Genomic DNA, 21,853 nt, shown 5'->3' on the forward strand with positions numbered 1-21,853 from the left:
AATCCCGAGGCTGACAAGGTAAAAATCTGTCGTTCTGCCCCTGAGCAAGGCAGTTAACCCCCTGTTCCCCGGTCGGCCGTCATTGTAAATAAGAATTTGTTCTTAACCTGTTGGGGCTAGGGGGCAGTATTTGGGCACGGCCGGATAAAAAACGTACCCGATTTAATCTGGTTACTACTCCTGCCCAGTAACTAGAATATGCATATAATTATTCGATTTGGATAGAAAACACCCTAAAGTTTCTAAAACTGTTTGAATGGTGTCTGTGAGTATAACAGAACTCATTTGGCAGGCCAAAACCTGAGAAGATTCCTTACAGGAAGTGGCCTGTCTGACCATTTCTTGCCCTCCTTGATCATCTCTAACAAATACAGGGGATCTCTGGCATGACGTGACACTTCCTACGGCTCCCATGGGCTCTCAGAAGGCGGGAAAAAGCTGAACGATGTAATTCCATCCCCAGGCTGAAACACATTAGCGCGTTTGGCAAGTGCTCTATCAGAGGGCCATTAGACTGAGGCTCGTGCATGAGGGGATAGCATGCTTTTACTTTCACTCTCTTTGTAATAAAAAACGATTTCCCGGTCGGAATATTATCGCTTTTTTACGAGAAAAATTGCATAAAAATTGATTTTAAACAGCGGTTGACATGCTTCGAAGTACGGTAATGGAATATTTCAAAAAAAATTGTCACGAAATGCGCCGTGCTCGTAACCCTTATTTACCCTTTCGGATAGTGTCTTGAATGCACGAACAAAAACGCCGCTATTTGAATATAACAATGGATTATTTGGGACCAAACCAACATTTGTTATTGAAGTAGAAGTCCTGGGAGTGCATTCTGACGAAGAACAGCAAAGGTAATAACATTTTTCTTATAGTAAATCTGACTTTGGTGAATGCTAAACTTGCTGGGTGTCTAAATAGCTAGCCCTGTGATGCCGGGCTATCTACTTAGAATATTGCAAAATGTGCTTTCACCGAAAAGCTATTTTAAAATCGGACATATCGAGTGCATAGAGGAGTTCTGTATCTATAATTCTTAAAATAATTGTTATGTTTTTTGTGAACGTTTATCGTGAGTAATTTAGTAAATTCACCGGCAGTGTTCGGTGGGAATGCTAGTCACATGCTAATGTAAAAAGCTGGTTTTTGATATAAATATGAACTTGATTGAACAAAACATGCATGTATTGTATAACATAATGTCCTAGGGTTGTCATCTGATGAAGATCATCAAAGGTTAGTGCTGCATTTAGCTGTGGTTTGGGTTTATGTGACATTATATGCTAGCTTGAAAAATGGGTGTCTGATTATTTCTGGCTGGGTACTCTGCTGACATAATCTAATGTTTTGCTTTCGTTGTAAAGCCTTTTTGGAATCGGACAGTGTGGTTAGATTAACGAGAGTCTTGTCTTTAAAATGGTGTAAAATTGAAGTTTTTGCATTTTTTAGGTATTTGAATATCGCGCCACGGGATTACACTGGCTGTTGACTAGCCCATAGAGGTTAACTAACTTACCTAGTTAAATAAAACATTTGGTCTAGGAGGTTGTGGTTGAAAAAGTGTATTGTGAGAGGTGGTGTCTCCCTATTTGAGGGAGGAGGGTTAAGGGCTCTCCCCGGCCCCTGAGAGGCGATAAAGAGATGCTCAGAGCAGAGAGTGGTGGAGGGAGGGACGGCAGGGCAGATTTACACTCTGCACTTTGTGTTTATGGTCCCAGCTCTGTTTGAGTGCCTGTGAGAGAGACAGAGCCGTGCACTTTCACAGCCGACATGAAATAAACTCATTAAAGCCCCGTGAGCGCTGGCTGGCACTCTTCCCTCAGAGCGGAGCGCCAGACATGCAGACATGTAGGCAGGCAGGGAGGAAGGAGGGCAGACATACAGGCAGGGAGGAAGAGGCAGGTAGGCAGGCAAGCTAGCAATGGCCCTGTTGGATATTTACATCACTCACTCCCCTCATCCCCTCCGCTCCCCTAATCTGTCTCTTCAACCCCTACCTCAGCTCAAGATAACAGTGATGCTGTCACTGGGCCCTGGCTAGACTAGTGTTAAGCTCACCAGTACAGATGCAGCCTCAAGAGTAGTGATGGGGGAAAAATCTACACAGTTCCATATCAGGATAGTAGTGTTTTCAGCACTTTTATTTGAAAACTATTTTTCACATGGCTCTCTCTCATCCCTCTGCAGCAGACATATGGTGAGCAATATGTCTGGAACATGGAATCATAATAAAATCCCAGTATTGAATCGCAATCCATATAGAATCGTGAGAATCACAATACATATCGTATCGGCACCTAAGTATCGAGATAATATCGTATCGTGAGGTCCCTGGCAATTCCCAGCCCTACTAGAGAGCCACCCGGAACTTGTGAGCTTAAGTGAATGGTTCGCTGCATGGATATCCCTGCTAGTACAGATTAGCCCTGGCTAGTGCTAAACTAAGCTATACAGATGAGTGGAGCAGAGGGTCTGAGGGGCCTGCTGAGTGTGAAGCAGCATGGCAGGCAGCAGGCTGACAGGAGAACCACAGGCTTCATACATAGGCAGCTGACAAGGTGACACAACATGACTCTTGGTAAACAAATTCCTTAGCCACAGCGGCAGTGACATCTCACCTCCGTCCTCCAGACGCAGGCAGGTGCACACAAACAAACACACACACACACACACACACACACACACCCACACACACACACACACACACACACACACACACACACACACACACACACACACACACACACACACACACACACACACACACACACACACACACAAGCAGAGGGCATTGTTATTCAGCTCAGTCCTGGCTCCTGACAGCTCCACAGCACTGTGAGAGTCAGTCTGAGACACAGGGCATTCTGACACTACAATATCCACTGTCATAGTACTGCTCCACAACAGTCAGGTCCCAATCACCGTGTTCAGTGACACCCACACACACACCTACACGTAGGCACACACAAACACATTAACATCTCACTCTGCTTGCGATCACTAAAGTTGAATTCCCTCGGTTCAATAGAATGTACCCCCGTATCCACATCTAGTAGAATGCAATACATAGCCTACACATTCAGTGTTGATGTTCCATTGCCATTCAGTTGACCCTGGTCAATGGAACACAACCCTAAACAGAAATACCTAAACCTGTAATAACCGGATCCCTTTAATAACCTGGGCTGTTAAACACAAGGGCTTCAATAAGACCACAACTTCCATCTCCCTCCAGCTCCTGATGCAATAACCCACACTGTTCAATAACCCTGGTTCATAACTGCTTCTCCAATAAAGGGGTGGCAGGTTGCCTAGTGGTTAGAACGTTAGGCCAGTAACTGAAAGGTTGCTGGATCAAATCCCAGAGCTGACAAGGTAAAAATCTGCTGTTCTGCCCTAAATAAAACTGTGTTCTTAACTGACTTGCCTAGTTACATTTAAAACACACAGTAGAACTCAGTGTCAAGTGAACTGTGCTTAATAACATTGAACAGCACATAGGTTATCACCTACTAGGCCTAGGCACCTTACACAGAGGTTAAATTACCCCTGCTTGATAACAGACGGCAGAGCTACCAGTACTACTGTTCATTAGAAGATCTTAGGTACACATGTTCAGAGATATGGTAAAGCTCCTTTGTCGAACACGGCATAAAGGAACAGCCATGATAAGAGTGCACAGACATACATACACTGGAAGGCAAATTGCGATGGTAATATTGACTTAACTAAGTAAACACACACAGGCAGTGTAGTTAGTGTTCTGTCTGGCTAAGTAGTGAGCTGCTTAAAAAGCTGTGGCAATAATGCCCCCATTGGGTGGACAAAAGTACTGCAGCTGCAGGCTTGTTGGTCTTTACACGAATGACCCACCTGAATATCAAAAGAACAGGAAGTTCACAGATGCTTAGTGCCCTTTCACAACAGCTATTCTTTCCGTAAATGTTGTTGTTCAAACATGCCAACTAAAGCCTTTCTTCAAAGCGTTTCTAAATCACACTGTCCAAGCCCAAAACCTTTCAAATACGTCCAGGGGAACACAAATAAAAACCAACATCTGGAATACATTGAGAAATGTAGTAGTAGTTTAGACATGGTAAGCTTAACACTGCTCGGAATTAGCCCTCACGACACATAGGGAATCTATTCTAAAGCTGAGCCTTTCCTCCCTTCCTGAAAGAGAGACACAAAATGGAGGGGATTATGTAGGTCTCTGAGCCTTGAATAATGGGGTCACTCCTGACATTTACCAATTTAACACTGTCTCCCCATATCTGGGCTACAGTCATCATAGTGTGAAAGCCATCTCTGTCTGTGAGAGATATATGAGGTGCAGATAGCTAGTGGAGCAGACAGGAGCTCAGGTTGCTTATTTTCAGCAACGTAATAAATCAAGATGCACCACACTTCCTTTCTCCTGACTGTCTGTCTATCTCTCTTTCTCCCTCTCTCTCCCTCTCTCATTTGTCGTTTATGCTCTCTCCATCTTCTTCTCTCCACAGACAGGGCGGGCGGGTGCTTTATCAGGGGGAGCTGGTCTCATATCCCGTCAATAAGCTGTTAATGGGCTCTGACAGGCAGATAATGGGGGCCAGTTGCAGAGGAGCTGCCTGGGAGATAAGGACAAGCCTAACCTTCCTCCACCACCTGCCTGAGAGAGAAGAGAGAGAACACAACCTGGGATGAGTATGAGGAGCGAGCCATAGGAGCAAATCCATTCCAGCAGGAGGGGGTGGGGTGGATTTGAGTTTGTGCAGCTTAATCCAAATGACTGGGGTTAAGGTGAGCCTATACGCTATGCATACGATTACAGAAAAACCAAGCTAAGTTGATCAGAAAGCCAAACTGTGTTATCGTAGGGGTGGCAAAGGTTTGGGTTCTAATCCCTCAGATAGACAAGTGTTTGACACCTGCTGGCCCTGGTAATAACCAAAACCATGTCTGGGAGGGCAGAGTCCTTGCTCAAATCTCAGGCTGTAATTTTGTTCTGCCTTATGAAGGGGTCGGGGAGCAGTGGATGTCTACATTAATGCAGGGGGTTAAGAGGTTAAAGGCTCAGTGGCTGGGGCGTGTATCTGGATGTTAACCTGAGCCCGTCTCCTGCTGAGACATAGTGACCTCACTCAGGGCCCTGTAACCATGGCAACACCTGACCCCGCCTCTGCTGAGACACAGTGAACTCACTCAGGGCCCTGTAACCATGGCAACACCTGACCCCGCCTCTCCTGAGACACAGTGACCTCACTCGGGGCCCTGTAACCATAGAAGCACCCGGTAACTGTGGTAACAACCTGTAGGTAAGTGTCTCCTCTCTCTGTGTGTCAGGCAGGGAAGCTTCTTACTCAGCACCAAGCAAGGATGCTGCTTTCCAGGCACAGATTAGAGCGGTGGTGGTGGGTCATTCATCCTGCTCATCACAGCCCACTAAACACAAAGATATTTGGCTCCAGGCCCCAGCAGCCCCCAGGTCCCGCTCAGCGCTCACTACGCAGAACTGCAATCTCCGCACGTTACCCGCATCAATGTTTAAGCGATCCCACAAGATAGCTTTTTTAGGACTTGTTCAAATAATCATGAGGTGCTTGATGGGTAATGCACTCTGTTTAAATGGCTAGGCTACAGTGCAGAGTGAGCGTGGAGAGAGAGGGAGGGGCCAGTAGCTCAGTGCAGTAGCCAACCTGCTAGTAGACTGACTGGGCATTATGTATGCATCGCAGCGGAAGCAATCTTTGTCGAGCCTGTCCTCGATTGTTTTTAAAAGGATACTTCACTGGCCACAATCAAATTAGCAAGAACATCACTGATATGGGGTAATAACCCGAAATTGAATTTCTGCGCGGGCCAAAGAGTCCCCTCTCTACAGAATCAATTGCTGTGAAGAGAAAAGGAGGACAGGGAGAGGGCATTCCTAGTTAGCAGACCTCAAAGGGTACACCAGAGATGCGGGCGTGAGCAGGATATTTACACGCTTCAGGGCCTTGCCATAATGTCTGCTGCTCTCTGACTGCCACACTAGATGTGATCTATTCAATTATGCTAATTCATTAGAATTTCCTCCCAGCTCTAGTCATTAAAACTGAATCCAGGTCAGCTTGCCATTTTTTCATTTGCATGAATACAATTTCCCTTTTAACATGGAGATGCTAAGAGCGGGCAGGTGGGCGCAAGCCGCAGCAAATGGCAGAGGCCTGGCAGGCTGGTGGCAGTGCTGACAGAACAGAGAGCATGACAACAAGCAATTAGCCAGACAGCATCCTGTTAATGCTTCTGCTTTACACTACTGGCTCTACTGCCTCTCAGCTGCTAATGCTGCTTATGGAGCCTGGATGCTAGGCCTACTTAATGTGCTGCTGCTGCTGCTGTTGCTTGCCTGTTACCTCAGAACAACCCCACTGAGAGTACTGCTACTAGCCTAGTGCAATTCAGGGTTATTAACGGCCTCCAACTCAATCATCAAGTTTGCAAACGACAGTGGTAGGCTTGATAACCAACAATGACGAGACAGCCTACAGGTAGGAGGTGAGGGCCCTAGGAGTGTGGTTCAGGAAAATAACCTCTCACTCAATATCAGCAAAACAAAAGAGATGATCGTGGACTTCAGGAAACAGCAAAGGGCGCACCCCTCATCCACATTGATGGGACAGCAGTGGAGAAGGTGGAAAGCTTTAAGTTCCTCGGTGTATGTATCACCGACAAACTGAAATGGTCCACGCACACAGACAGTGTGGTGAAGAAGGTGCAACAGCGCCTCTTCAACCTCCGGAGGCTGAAAAAATGTGGCTTGTCACCGAAAACCCTCACTAAGTTTTACAGGTGCACAATCGAGAGCATCCTGTCGGGCTGTTTCACCGCCTGGTATGGCAACTGCACCGCCCACAAGTGCAGGGCTCTCCAGACGGTGGTGCAATCTGCGCAACGCATCACCGGGGGCAAACTACCTGCCTTCCAGGACACCTACAACACCCGATGTCACAGGAAGGCCCAAGCCACTGCCTGTTCACCCCGCTTCCATCCAAAAGGAGAGGTCAGTACAGGTGCATCAAAGCTGGGACAGAGAGATTGAAAAACAGCTTCTATCTCAAGGCCATCAGATTGTTGAACAGCCACCACTAGCACAGAGAGGCGGCTGCCTACCAACAGACTTGATATCATTGGCCACTTTAATAAATGGAACACCTGTCACTTTAATAATGCCACTTTAAGAATGTTTACATATCTCACATTACTGAGCTCATATGTCTATACTGTATAATGTATACTACACTATCTATTCTATACTATCTATTGCATCTTAGCAGCTCTGTCTGTCACTGTTAGATATTAGGTTTTGTTGTGGAATTGTTAGATATTACCTGTTAGATATTGCTGCACTGTCGGATCTGGAAGCATAAGCATTTCGCTACACTCGCAATAACATCTGCTAACCATGTGTATGTGACCAATAAAATTTGATTTGATTTGCATTAAAAGTACACTAAGTATAGCAAACATTAGGGACACCTTTGACTCTACAACGTGTCGAAAGCACTCCACAGGCATGCTGGCCCATGTTGACTCCAATGCTTCCCACAGTTGTGTCAAATTGGCTGGATGTCCTTTGGGTGGTGGACCATTCTTGATACACACGGGAAACCCAGCAGCGTTGCAGTTCTTGACACAAACCGGTGCGCCTGGTACCTACTACCGTATCCCGTTCAAAGGCACTTACATTTTGCGTCTTGCCCATTCACACTCTGAATGGCACACATACACAATCTATGTCTTAATTGTCTCAAGGCTTAAAAATCTTTCTTTAACCTGTCTCCTCCCCTTCATCTACACTGATTGAAGTGGATTTAACAAGTGGCATCCATAAGGGATCATAGCTTTCACCTGGTCAGTTTATGTCATGTATACTCAGTGTATATGTATACTGAAACAAAGAAACCTGTCACCGCCACATTAAGCAACAATTCCATTGGGGACGAGTCCCTCTGCAGAAGAACTGACAACAGCTGTGCTAAGCAACATTTTCTTATTTTACGCACCAGGACAATGTTACACACCAACAGTTTAGACGAGGACTCTACCTCTGTACTCAACTAGAGGTTGTCTTGGGAGAGTGCAGCGGCAATGTGGCAGCCTCAGAGTGTAATCCTGTGTGGAGATAGGGGTATTTAATGGTGCAGCACAGGAGTGACACTGCTACGGTTATTTAATGGCGGAGTAGAGGAGAGACACTGTAGAAGACAAGTGGGATTAGCAAGGGCCTATAATCCTAATCAGAGACCTACTGGAGACAACAGAGGACCCCAGGTCTCACACACAGATACAGACACACACACATCAGCACATACACATGTGCACACCCACTCACTATTTCCACATGACAGTTTGTCTCTATCGACAGACTTTCAAAGCACATGACTTAAGAGTATGAACTAAAACATGCTGTACAGTGTTACCTAATACTGTAAACCCTTAATTCAACAGTAAATTCCAGTAATTCAATAAAGGACAATCATAAAGTTTGTGAGGTAAAAACATTATTAACTACAACTTAAAGAGATACACAGAATCGGTCCGAGACGCCTCTCGCCTCCCAGCGCGAGGGCCGAGGGAGCCGCCACAGCCAGTAATGAGCAGGCCAGAGACCCATTAACTGGAACAGTACTAGGCCCTAATGAAGCCCTGCTCCTAGCTCTCTCACTCTCAGAGTCTCTGTCTGACTGCTGACTCCAGCAAACTGCCCTGAGCACTACAACAACCCCGCTGCCTAGTGCCCAGGCTACACCAACCACAACTCCCCCTTCTTACTGGAACACAAGAGGCTGACTCCCCCACCACACTCTCTGACTCACTGGAGAAAAACGACACTCTTTGCAAGTCTCTTCTCAGGCAGGACCTCACCCTACTAACTACCCCAGGGCTCCATTCTAGCTCTGGCTAGAGAAGGACAAACCCAACCAATTTTCCTGTCCAAATCTAATCTTCCGTCTATTAAGTCATAATGTTCTAAATGTTCCCGTTCTGTAAAGTTTTCATTGTCTTTACTTTTTTTGCACTGTTTAGGATATTTATTTGCGCTGTTGTTTTGTCTTCCTTGTAATTTCTTTGAAGGGGATGACTAAAAAACCCTGTTGAGCGTATTGTTTAGATGGCGGTGGAATTACACTTGGTGGTAGCTTTGATCTCTGTGTAATGGCGGGCTGTGGAGGGGGACAGGGGGACACCACCCACCGAGAGCTTGCACAGCAAGCAGAGTGGGCAGCAGGAGGGACAGCATGGTCTTCCTGGGGGTCTCGGTAGCGCGGGTCAGCCTCGTCAGGCACAGCACTGTGGAAACAAACACAGAGACATGATCCGATTCACTCTGGCCCAATTCATTTAAATATAACATTTCAGACAAGAAATCATCAAAAGAAAGACAGGGGAGTGCAAACAGCTACTGCTCATGTCAACTAAATCAAACATTAAACCAGCGCGTGTGCTGTGGGAAATCCTGCAAGAGAGAGGGAAAGAGAGAGAAAGAGACAGAGAGACATAGAAAGAGAAATAAAAAAAGAGAGAGAGAGAGGAGAGTGAGGGAGAGAGAGAGAGAAAGGCAGAGAGAGAGAGAGAGAGAGAGAGAGAAAGAGAGAGAGAGCTGGATTGCGACCTGTTGCCACAAGAAAAGTGCAAGCATTGAAGAACAAACACCATTGTAAATACAACCCATATTTATGTTTATTTATTTTCATTTAAAATGTATTTATTCTTTTGGAACTTTTGTGAGTATAATGTTTACTGTTAATTTGTAATGTTAACATATATTTCCCATGCCAATAAAGCCCTTAAATTGAAATTGAAATGGAATTGATAGAGGGAGAGATAGGGAGAGAGAGAAAGAGAGCGAGTAAAAGAGCTGTACGCTTTACAAGGCATTTCTTTCAGGTCATTAGAGCTGAGTGAAGGGAACTTCCATTCTGACAGGAAACAGCCGAGTTATTCATCTAGTGGCTTCAGGACGCCCACCAATGGGAAAACATTAGAACTCTACTGACTCCTACCACACAAAACTGTCTCCTGTCTTCCACCACTCTATTGATGGGAGAAGGCAGAGACACTGTGTGTGTGTGTGTGTGTGTGTGTGTGTGTGTGTGTGTGTGTGTGTGTGTGTGTGTGTGTGTGTGTGTGTGTGTGTGTGTGTGTGTGTGTGTGTGTGTGTGTGTGTGTGTGTGTGTGTGTGTGTGTGTGTGTGTGTCAGGGTTTCCAATAGCCAGTAATAGCTGGCTTTTGGCCTTAAAAAAAAACAACAGAAAAGCTGAAAAAAATATATATTTTTATTTTATTATATTTGAAATACAATAGAAAGGCCATCATATAATATTGCAGTTTAGGAGCAAATTAGATTTTGTCCACTAGATGGCAGACGTGTGTGTGCAAAGTTTCAGAATGATCCAGTGAAGCATTGCAATACTGGACAATATTTTGTATCAAGTCTGCCAATGTACCGAATTGGTCAAATGATGATATGGTAATACAACATTTAAGTTTACACACTCCCAGGAATGTCATACAAGATGGATCATTAGCTTATACAGTTCACTAACTTTCACACATCTAGATGGCCGGGCAGGGTGGGTGTATTTAGTATTTGCTATTTTATTAGGATCCCCATTTGCTGTTGCAAAAGCAGCAGCTACTCTTCCTGAAACCAGATACAGCAGAGGTTCAAACTGTAGAACCCAGTTCCTACATTTGAATTTAAAACTTGATTTTATCAAACAAAACTACGCTACATTTTATCTCTGGGACCCTATGGATGAAAAATCACAGCAAGATTACTGAATGTAAGTACATTATTTACCTTCAGAGGTGAATGTATCAAACCAGTTGCCGTGATAAAGGTTTGTTGTCATTGTGCACTTTTCTCAAACAATAGCATGGTATTTTCTCACTATAATAGCTACTGTAAATTGGACAGTGCAGATAGAGTAACATCATTTTTTGTTACTTACAACGTCATGCTAATCACATTAGCGCACGTTAGCTCAACCGTCCCGGTATAGGGACATTGTTTTTGGACAATAATTTCCTCCTCCAGTTTAGATGGACGTCATATTCTATTTGTGTCTCCCCTTCTCATAGGCCCGTTATATGGACGTCACTTTTATTGATCTGTTTATCAGTGTCAGCAGAGCAGGCTACCCTGTAATTTGTCGTATTAAAAAAGATTCTGCTAATGTCTCCAGTCATATACTTTAAAGTGTAGAAGAAATGCATAAAATGTGTTTTTCCCATGCAATGAAATAAGAAACGTATCTTACATACCCTATAGCCCACGTCTCTACGCTATACGCGCTCAGCCATGATTGACTGGTCTTTTTTGCAAACAGGGATTTAAATGATATTGTTAGCCTAAATTATGACTATCCAATCTACTCATCACATTACAAATATAGTAAAAAAAAAAAAATTTAAGTAAGATATCTTACATAAGTTCGCAAATGCAATGATGCATGGAATGCTTTATTATAAAGGTGCAGTTTCATGGTGAAAATATGCTTCCCCAAACTTGAAACTCACGCGCCGTCTATCCATAGGCTTGGGATTTGGCGGTTCGTACTCGAGGAAAAGTACATGTGGACAGTAATTCTAACATCTTCAAATTGTGTGGGAAGAAGGACACACATCATTGCATCCTCGACTTGCATGTTCTGTTAATATGACTTACCATAATATAAATGTGATTTCTGTCATTCTGAGCACCGTGGCACGCCCTAATCAGGTTACGCACCCAATGCATATGGGTCAGGTAAATGTCTCAAATGTCCAGTAAATTAAAATGCTGCAGGTCAAATGTCCGGCGCCACGTTTTCATAATAGAAACCCTGGATTGTGTGTGTGTATACACTACCCATGGCCCACATAAAATTGGATAAGGAAAATGAGAATAAACACTATAAAATGACAGCTGGGCACAACAATCGTGTGAATATAAACGTTTTGGGGATACTGAACATAGACGGGAGGGGTGGACACTGACCAACTAGTGAAATACTCCTATAAAGCCCGGGAAAATACTTGCAATATTAAAATAAAATACTAAAACTATCCAGCATACTATAATAGCACAGACCTCACAGACTGGACAATACTGATTATGATTAAAAGGATACTGTCTACATACAATTTAATTATGTGTATAGTTATTCTATTGCATATTGTTCCAGGAAAACTGAGATCTGTTTCCGCTCTGTTATTGAACTCCTCATTTCCCTTTGGCATACAGTATATCCTGTACTGTATTCTCCCTCAACACTCATGCCCTCTCCTGCCCACTATTCTCTCTCCCTCCCTTCCTGAATCCTGACACAGCTAGCATACCCTGCTGACAACCCCCAGAGAGAGAGAGAGGCTGTGAGGGGAGAATAAGGACTATAATGGGTAATGCCAACTGGGTTCAACATGACGGCGTGGTATCAGGTGGCTTGTGGGTAGGCAGGCTACAACATAAGCAGACAGCACAAAAGGGAATGGTACACTAAGAGGTATGGTTAATGCAGTCTTCACCTATGGTGACCAGATTTGTCTGTTCACAAAGATGAAAAGTAGAAGCCTCTGACACGCACTTCGGTTTGTACTGCTATTAACAACGTTATTGAGATAGAACGAAACAATTCCCCACCAAATACTCAATCATAACCAATGTAAACATAGCCTACTTCTTACAGTTAGAGAGCTAAATGCATGTGTAATAAATTAATTACAAACCGTTTCCAACTATCCAGGTTTGTGCATTGCCAAATGTTCCGATTCACATCAACACTGCTATGGTCACCAGCTTAATTCCTTGGCTTAGATGAAAACCTATGATGAAAGACTTTCCATGAAGTCTCCAGATGAGCTCAGCAGAAAGAAAGGATGCGGGTAGAAAGGTAACTTCCACACAAAGCTACTTCCATAATAGGACTGTTCCCTGGACCCTGGCTGTCTGTCAGTCTATCTGTCTGTATCTCTGGTCTGGACAGCTGTCGAGCAGGCAGCAGAAGCCAGCCTGCCCATAATTAATTTAGCACGCTAGGACTAGGGACTAGGGAGCTTACTATCTAGAAATATTTGTCCTGATCACTGGCTATTCATGGCAAGGCTGATGCATTGTATGTGTCATAACATACCCTCATGGCATGCATAGAAAACATTACAACAAACAGATGACATACCTAAGAGCTTTTCATAGTCACAGGTCAGATTTCCTGACACATTGTTCAGTTCCTGTTTTATTCAGTTTCACTTAGCTCAGCCCATATGAACTCAGACATTCTTGAGTATGACTGGTAAGCAGTGTGAAAGCCACTGTCTGTCGAGGCTGTCTGGCATTCCCATTTTTTTGTATTGAACTACTCAACGTTATTTCCCTTCCCCCTGTCTAACTTCTCCACCAGGACTGGTAAATCCCCCTTTTCCTCACTCCCTGCACTACCCAATTTATTTTGGCCAGCTTAATGTCAGAGGTCAGATCAAAGTCATTTGACCACACCTGCAGCCTGAGACAGGTATAAGGCAGGAATTATTTCAGCACACTAACGAGTACAATAAATCTGTACTCTATCTTCACTCAGCAGATCCATTTACATTTGTTGCGGATTTATAGGTTGTGGTATCACGTACACAAATGGTAGTACCTAAACTTAAGGTGTTTTCTGGAAAAGTCTGATATTGCTCGTGCTTTTCCCTCCATTTTAAGTATGAAGTATTTCTCTTGTCTTTCCCCAACGTCGGTTATAATTTCCTCTCTAGCCAGCTTAGTATCAAAGACTATCGTATCCCTCCAGGATGCTGTACCTGCCAAGAAAGCCCAGCTGCTCTGCTCTGACAGTCATATGATAGGCAGCATCAGACCAGTGGTTCTGAAGTACAAGTCCTCTAACGTAGTATTGAACCACTGGTCTGATGATAACTCTACCCTCAAGGAGAAATAAAAAGCAAAGCCTTATATAGAAGTTTAGACATTGAGATATGGGTAAAGAAAGTATAATTGCATTGTAACCCTCTGTAAAACAACAATGACATTACATCGGCTTGGTGAATAAAATTTTATTTGATAAAACCGATTGTAAGTGGGGAAAAAGTGACAAAGTAAAAGTACAAATTGTTGCTACAGGGAAATGAATGACAGGATAGGTACAGTATGTCATTGTTTGGGAGTCACTGAAATTCCTAGACATCCAGGCAGATTGTGTCATTCTTGGTGGTGGTTACCTGTCATATTCTAGAACAGGGGTTCCCAAACCTTTTCACTCAGGTAGGCCCCCCTTCCAGAATGGGGAAACACCCCTAGTTGATCTGGACATTTCTAACAAGTCATAAATAGCTCTCTAAGGTATGAAATGACTGACATGATAAGAGGAAAATTGATGATGCACCACCCAATTTTAGAAATTGCACCTTGTATTTTCTACTATTAAAACTTTCAGGAGTAAGTTAAAAGCCGGACTAAGTTCATTAAAAAGGCACGCCCCACAGTTTAAGAACCATTGTTCTAGAAGACCTTATTATACTTTATAATCACCCAGGTTGTTTGCCCTATGTTGCCCTGGGCCTGAACATTTTTCTCTGTGATGGGGTAATGCTGCTATGTGTTCCAAGTTCCAACCACAGCGGGTTCCAACAAATAGGAGACCACCCACTGGTCACAGATGTCCATTCAAATCAAATCAAATCAAACTGTATTAGTCACATGCGCCGAATTCAACAGGTGTAGACCTTACAGTGAAATGCTTACTTACGAGCCCCTAACCGACAATGCAGTTTTAAAAAAATACGGATGAGAATAAGTGATAAAAGGAACAAGTCATTAAAGAGCAGCAGTGAAATAACAATAGCGAGACTATATAGAGTTGGGTACCGATACAGAGTCAATGTGCGGGGGTACCGGTTAGCCGAGGTAGTATGTACATGTAGGTAGTAGAGATGAAACGGTATGAACATTTCATATCACAATTATAGTGACCAAAATTATCACGGTTATCAGTATTATCGAGGTGTTAAAATGTGCTGGAAATTTTCAAAAAGTACTGATACACACACTGAAATCATTTCACCAAGTTATATATTGAAATCCAACAAAAAACAAATAAAATTAGCAGCACTAAGCACTTTTTGTGTGCATAAACATTAAAATAATAACATAAACATTAAAGATGGCACCATGTGGCCATGAGAGATAAGTTTCCCTAGTGCAGCTTTAAATGAACACAACCTTAAGTAAGCAAATCAAATTAACAAACAGCAAATCAAATTAGCAACACTCACTTTGTAGTGAGGCACGGCAACCTTCATCAGCCTCAGAAAGCCAGGCCTCTCAACAATTTGAAATGGCATCATGTCCTTTGCAATGTAATATGAAAGGGCTGCAGTGAGGTCTTGAGCATTTTTTGATGTGGGTGCATAAGCAGCCTGCTTTTTAAATGCTTGATCGAGTGTCTGTGTCACAACTGTAGATGAGGGACCAGTAGCATCACTGGGTTTGCCTGCTGCACGCCCACTCTGTAAACAAGGGAATAGCAAATGTATTATTATTATTATTAGTGTTGTTACATTATAATTATAATTATTCACTTACACACACACACACAGTCTATCTTCTGTGTTGCATTGAGTATATGCAATGACCCCATGCAGAAATACAAATGAGTCTTAAGAAGACAGTGATAGTAATTGCAATGAGCCCAACAATTGACATAAATACAGGAGACTTGTATAGGAGTCTATAGTGTTTCTCCTGTTGGAGCACTTTTACAACCAAGTCGACGTCTACCGGATTTTAAATGAACATAATATTTTGCTTGGGTGACTAAACTACATAACGTGTTATCGTGTGCAATGGGCAAAGAGTCCGCAAACACACGACGCAACCATCAGCAGAATAACGTGTAGTGTTTTTACAAGAGTAGCTAACACTGAAAACTTCAGTTTACATTATTGACAAGCTATTAGCAAGTTAGACAGACAAACCATGACATTTTCCCCCATTCCGAAGTCCCCACATCATGCATTGAGCTAAAAGTTAACATACCTTGCATTCACTATAAAGTAGTGAGTGGTGGTCACGAAGCTGACTCAAGAGATTTGAAGTGTTGCCCCCTTTCGCAGCGATTTTTTTGTTGTTGCATGTTTTGCAGACAGGGTGACCATCTTCAATTAAGCTTCCCTCAGCACTCTTGTAAATCCCAAAATACGACCACACTTCCGATTTGGTCCTCTTAGAAGGCTGAAAAAACTCCCGAGCACTGGCAATGGCCTCTGCTGTGTTTTCACACAAAAAATAGTTTTTTATTTGAAACGGTGATACTAATCACTGGGAATTTTACTGTGGTTTATCGTGAAACCGGTAACTGTTTCATCCCTAGTAGGTAGAGTTATTAAAGCGACTATGCATAGATGACAACAGAGAGTAGCAGTGGTGTAAAGAGGGGGAGTGGGGGCAATGCAAATAGTCTGGGTAGCCATTTGACTAAATGTTCAGGGGTCTTATGGCTTGGGGGTAGAAGCTGTTTAGAAGCCTCTTGGACCTAGACTTCGTGCTCCGGTACCGCTTGCCGTGCGGTAGCAGAGAGAACAGTCTATGACTAGGGTGGCTGGAGTCTTTGACAATTTGCAGGGCCTTCCTCTGACACCACCTGGTATAGAGGTCCTGGATGGTAGGAAGCTTGGCCCCAGTGATGTACTGGGCCATTCGCACTACCCTCTGTTGTGCCTTGTGGTCAGAGGCCGAGCAGTTGTCATACCAGGCAGTGATGCAACCAGTCAGGATGCTCTCGATGGTGCAGCTGTAGAACCTTTTGATGATCTGAGGACCCATGCCAAATCGTTTCAGTCTCCTGAGGGGGAATAGGATTTGTCTTTCCCTCTTCACAACTGTCTTGGTGTGCTTGGACCATGTTAGCTTGTTGGTGATGTGGACACCAAGGAACTTGAAGCTCTCAACCTGCTCCACTGCAGCCCCATCGATGAGAATGGGGGCGTGCCCGGTCCTCTTTTTCCTGTAGTCCACAATCATCTCCTTTGTCTTGATCACATTGAGGGAGAGGTTGTTGTCCTGGCAGCACACGGCCAGGTCACTGACCTCCTCCCTATAGGCTGTCTCATCGTTGTCGGTGATCAGGTCTACCACTGTTGTGTCATCGGCAAATTTAATGATGGTGTTGGAGTCATGCCTGGCCATGCAGTCATGAGTGAACAGGGAGTACAGGAGGGGACTGAGCATGCACCCCTGAGGGGCCCCTGTGTTGAGGATCAGCATGGAAGATGTGTTGTTACCTACCCTTACCACCTGGGGGCGGCCTGTCAGGAAGTCCAGGATCCAGTTGCAGAGGGAGGTGTTTAGTCCCAGGATCCTTAGCTTATTGATGAGCTTTGAGGACACTATGGTGTTGAACGCTGAGCTGTAGTCAATGAATAGCATTCTCCCATGGGTGTTCCTTTTGTCCAGGTGGGAAAAGGCAGTGTGGAGTGCAATAGAGATTGCATCATCTGTGGATCTGTTGGGGCTGTATGCAAATTGGAGTGGGTCTAGGGTTTCTGGGATGATGGTGTTGATGTGAGCCATGACCAGCCTTTTAAAGCACTTCTTAGCTACAGACGTGAGTGCTACGGGTCGGTAGTCATTTAGGCAGGTTACCTTAGTGTTCTTTGGCACAGGCACTATGGTGGTCTGCATAAAACATGTTGGTATTACAGACTCGGACAGGGAGAGGTTGAAAATGTCAGTGAAGACACTTGCCAGTTGGTCAGCGCATGCTCGCTGTACACATCCTGGTAATCTGTCTGGCCCTGCAGCCTTGTGAATGTTGACCTGTTTAAAGGTCTTACTCACATCGGCTGCGGAGACCGTGATCACACAGTCTTCCGGAACAGCTGGTGCTCTCATGCATGTTTCAGTGTTATTCGCCTCGAAGCGAGCATAGAAGTAGTTTAGCTTGTCTGGTAGGCTCGTGTCACTGGGCAGCTCTCTTCTGTGCTTCCCTTTGTAGTCTGTAATGGTTTGCAAGCCCTGTCACATCTGACGAGCGTCAGAGCTGGTGTAGTACGATTCGATCTTAGTCCTGTATTGATGCTTTACCTGTTTGATGGTTCATCGGAGGGCATAGCGGGAATTCTTATAAGCTTCCGGGTTAAAGTTCTGCTCCTCGAAAGCGACAGCTCTAGCCTTTAGCTCAGTGCAGATGCTGCCTGTAATCCATGATTTCTGGTTGGGGTTTGTACGTACGGTCACTGTGGGGACGACGTCATCGATGCACTTATTGATGAAGCCAATGGCTGATGTGGTGTACTCTTCAATGCCATCGGAGGAATACCGGAACATATTCTAGTATGTGCTAGCAAAACAGTCTTGTAGATTAGCATCTGCTTCATCACCACTTTTTTATTGATCTAGTCACTGGTGCTTCCTGCTTTGATTTTTGCTTGTAAGCAGGAATCAGGAGGATATAATTATGGTCAGATTTGCTAAATGGAGGGCGAGAGAAAGCTTTGTATTTGTCTCTGTGTGTGGAGTATAGGTGGTCCAGAGTTCTTTTTCCTCTGGTTGCACATTTAGCATGCTGATAGAAATTTGGTAAGACGGATTTAAGTTTCCCTGCATTAAAGTCCCTGGTTACTAGGAGCCTCTGGGTGAGCGTTTTCTTGTTTTCTTATGCAGAATACAGCTCATTCAATGCTGTCTTAGTGCCAGCCTCTGACTGTGGTGGTATGTAAACAGCTACAAAGAATACAGATGAAAACTCTCAGTAGGTAGAGTGGTCAATAGTTTATCATGAGATACTCTATCTCAGGCGAGCAATAGCTCGAGACTTCCTTAGATATCGTGCACCAGCTGTTATTTACAAAAATACATAGTTTGCCGCCCCTTGTCTTACCAGACGCCGCTGTTCTATCCTGCCGGTACATCGTATAACCAGCCAGCTGTATGTTGATATTGTCGTTGTTCAGCCACGACTCCGTGAAACATAAGATGTTACAGTTCTTAATGTCCCATTGGTAGTTTAATCTTCCGCGTAACTCTGCAATTTTATTCTCCAAGGATTGCACATTTGCTAGCAGAATGGAGGGAAGTGGGGTTTATTCGATCGCCTACGAATTCTCAGAATGCAGCCCGCCCTTCGGCCCTTTTTTCTCCGCCTCCTCTTCATGCAAATCAAGGGGATCGGGGCCTGTTCCCGAGGAAGTAGTATATCCTTCGCATCAGGCTCATCAGAGTCGTGAAAGGAAAAAAAGTATTCTGCTAGTCCGTGGTGAGTAATCGCAGTCCTGATGTCTAGAAGTTATTTTCTGTCATAAGTAAAAAAAAAAATGTTTAAAAAAGTTACAAACAACGCAAATAAATAAACAAAAAGCACAATCGGCTGGGCGCACGTAAAACGTCTGCCTTCTTCTCCCGCGCCATCTTCAATGTCTATTCCACGTTTGTTCAACACAATTTCATTGAAATGACGTGGAAACACTGTTGATTCAACCTGTGTCTAGCCGGTGGGAAGGTCTTTTGTCTCAAAACAAGACAATCATGTTATTATCAAGCTTTACAGTCTATAATTAAGTTTGGAGCAGTGGATGCTCCTCAGAGGAGGAAGGGGAGGTCCATCCTACTCAGTGAATTTCAGATAAATAAAAATTGTGAAACATTAAAAAGTTATTATTTTTAGATACAACTATACTAAATATATTCAAGTTACCAAATAACTGATTAAAACACACTGTTTTGCAATGAAGGTCTACAATAGCCTCAACAGCACTCTGGTGTAGCCGTAGAATAGCTATTTTCGTCCTATTCTGGGTACATTTACTTCAGTACAAAACCTAGGAGGCTTAAGGTTCTCACCACCTTCAATAGACTTATAGTACACAGTAATTATGACAACTTGCGGAGGATGTCCTTCAACCTATCAGAGCTCTTGCAGCATGAACTGACCTGTTGTCCACTCAATCAAAGGATCAGAAAATGAATCTAGTACTGAAATCATAAGCTACCGCTAGCTAGCACTGCAGTGAAAAAAATGTGGTGAGTAGTTGACTCAAAGAGAGCGATAAAGACAATAGTTGAACAGTTTTGACCAAATTCATTTCTTCAAAAATTAAGAAGGAGCATCAGAGAGAGATAGCTATATTTCATTGTATTTTTCACCTTCACTTTCACTTACTTAGCTAGCTAATGCAGCTAGCTAGTTTAGCCTACTCAAACACCTGGCTCTAACAGAGGAATGCTATTTATGTTACCTAGCTAGCTATGGCTATCCAACACTGGAACTCTTCCAAGTCAAGGTATGCTTTTGGTTTTATTCATTTATTGCCACCAGGGCATGCTGGTGTAACTGCTAAACTGCTTGCTGACTGTACAATGTACTGCATGATTGTAGCGGGTTTACTAGTAGCTATGTTGACTATGAAGTTAGCTAATATGGTGACAATGACATAGGCTGTGTGTAGAGGTAAGCGGTTATGGTTAAGGTTTGGCTTGGAAAGGTTTTATTGCCTGGTCACAGACAGCTGTTGTGTTGTGCACTGAAGTCCACAAGTGAAGGGAAAAGATGAGAGGAGGAGAGTGTGTAGATGCGAGAAGGAATTATACAATGAGCAAAGTAATGATGCTGTTTGTATGTGGCTGCTATGAAAGTGAACTGTGTGTGCGGGTGATGAGAGGTGTATTCATTCTGCCAATTATGTTGAAAAACATTTCTTAAACGGAAGCAAGCAGGACGAAATGGGGATAAACCTACTTGAATTTGTCTGTTTCTCGTTTAAGAAGAGATCTAGCTAAGTGCTTTGGTAAAATGTGATATACAAAACCGCTATTTGGACATTAACTTACTGAGACTTAAATCAAAGTTACTTAACAGTGTATTAATTGTTAATGAGTTTCTTAAACGAGTCTATTGTCTTTTGTTCGAATAAGATGCAGTAGTAGCCATATATCCAATCATGCGGCGTTTCTGCTTCATTCACTCCAGCTGTTGCTTACATCTGCAAGCACCACGAAATGTTCGTGGCTCATTCTCAAAATCAACAGAAAATCGAAACGACGCGTTATTACATGGTTACTACACCACGTTTCACTTAATTTTCTTTGACTAATGTAAATAAAAAATAATGTGAAAACTTACCATGTTAGGGGAACGCAACTTATGAATCACCAACCATCCACCGGCAGTGATTTGTTATACAAAATAAGCGCTAATAGTGTTCCCTTAAACCCTTTTGACTTGAGAAAGTAATAGTTCGGCTACAGGAATTGAAAAACCTTACATTCAGGAGGATTCATTCGATTCTAAGAAACCACTCCCATATGGTGCTTTGTCCAGTATGATGTCACGCGTAAGAAAAGTGTTTGCCCCCGACCCCCACCGCTGGTTAATGTTAACCCTTTATTTAAATGTTTTATTATTTAACCTTTATTTAACCCTTTAAGTTGAAGGCAAGCATACAGTATATTAAACACCTGTGGTGCTCGTCAATTTTCATAAAGTATAATATTTTGTACATCTCAAATTCTTCATACACAACTATATCGTTTTGAATATACTAAGGCTAATAATAATACGTGTAATACCTTAATTACACATTTTTGTCTGATGAAGGATCATATGCTTTGATGAAAATAACAAACTGGATAGGCAATAGTGTTGTATGAACTAGATGCCATTGTTGAACTGGACGTTTGCAATACATGTCACTAAAACAAAGAGAGCTGGTTTTACACTGCTATAATATTCACTCTTTGTCCCAGACATGAAGGCTGGATAGCTGTGTTGGAAAGAACATCCTGAGCCAATGCATTCAGCAGGAAAAGTAATCTGGGTATTTTGAGACATTAAGGCTTCCTGCTTTTCTC

At 43.4% G+C, this 21,853-nt stretch overlaps 1 protein-coding gene across 2 annotated transcripts in view; it reads right to left on the reverse strand.

Annotated features, from left to right (window-relative positions):
- LOC106587232 (CD276 antigen) overlaps nucleotides 1-21,322 on the reverse strand; it is a 73,501-nt gene extending 52,179 nt beyond the window's left edge. The window contains exons 1-2 of one of the 2 annotated variants that reach the window (XM_014175426.3): nucleotides 21,126-21,322; nucleotides 9,226-9,321 (exon numbers count right to left, since the gene is read on the reverse strand). In XM_014175426.3, coding sequence (XP_014030901.3) covers nucleotides 9,226-9,271 — 46 coding nt within the window. In that variant the 5' untranslated portion in view covers nucleotides 9,272-9,321; nucleotides 21,126-21,322. Of the gene's footprint in view, nucleotides 1-9,225; nucleotides 9,322-12,741; nucleotides 12,954-21,125 lie in introns of those variants that run through there. The other variant, XM_014175427.3, reaches the window with a different exon arrangement.
- Between the last annotated feature and the right edge of the window lie 531 nt (nucleotides 21,323-21,853).

This window comes from Salmo salar, chromosome 26, assembly GCF_965601325.2.
Source record: "Salmo salar chromosome 26, fSalSal1, whole genome shotgun sequence".
Lineage (NCBI taxonomy): Eukaryota > Metazoa > Chordata > Actinopteri > Salmoniformes > Salmonidae > Salmo > Salmo salar.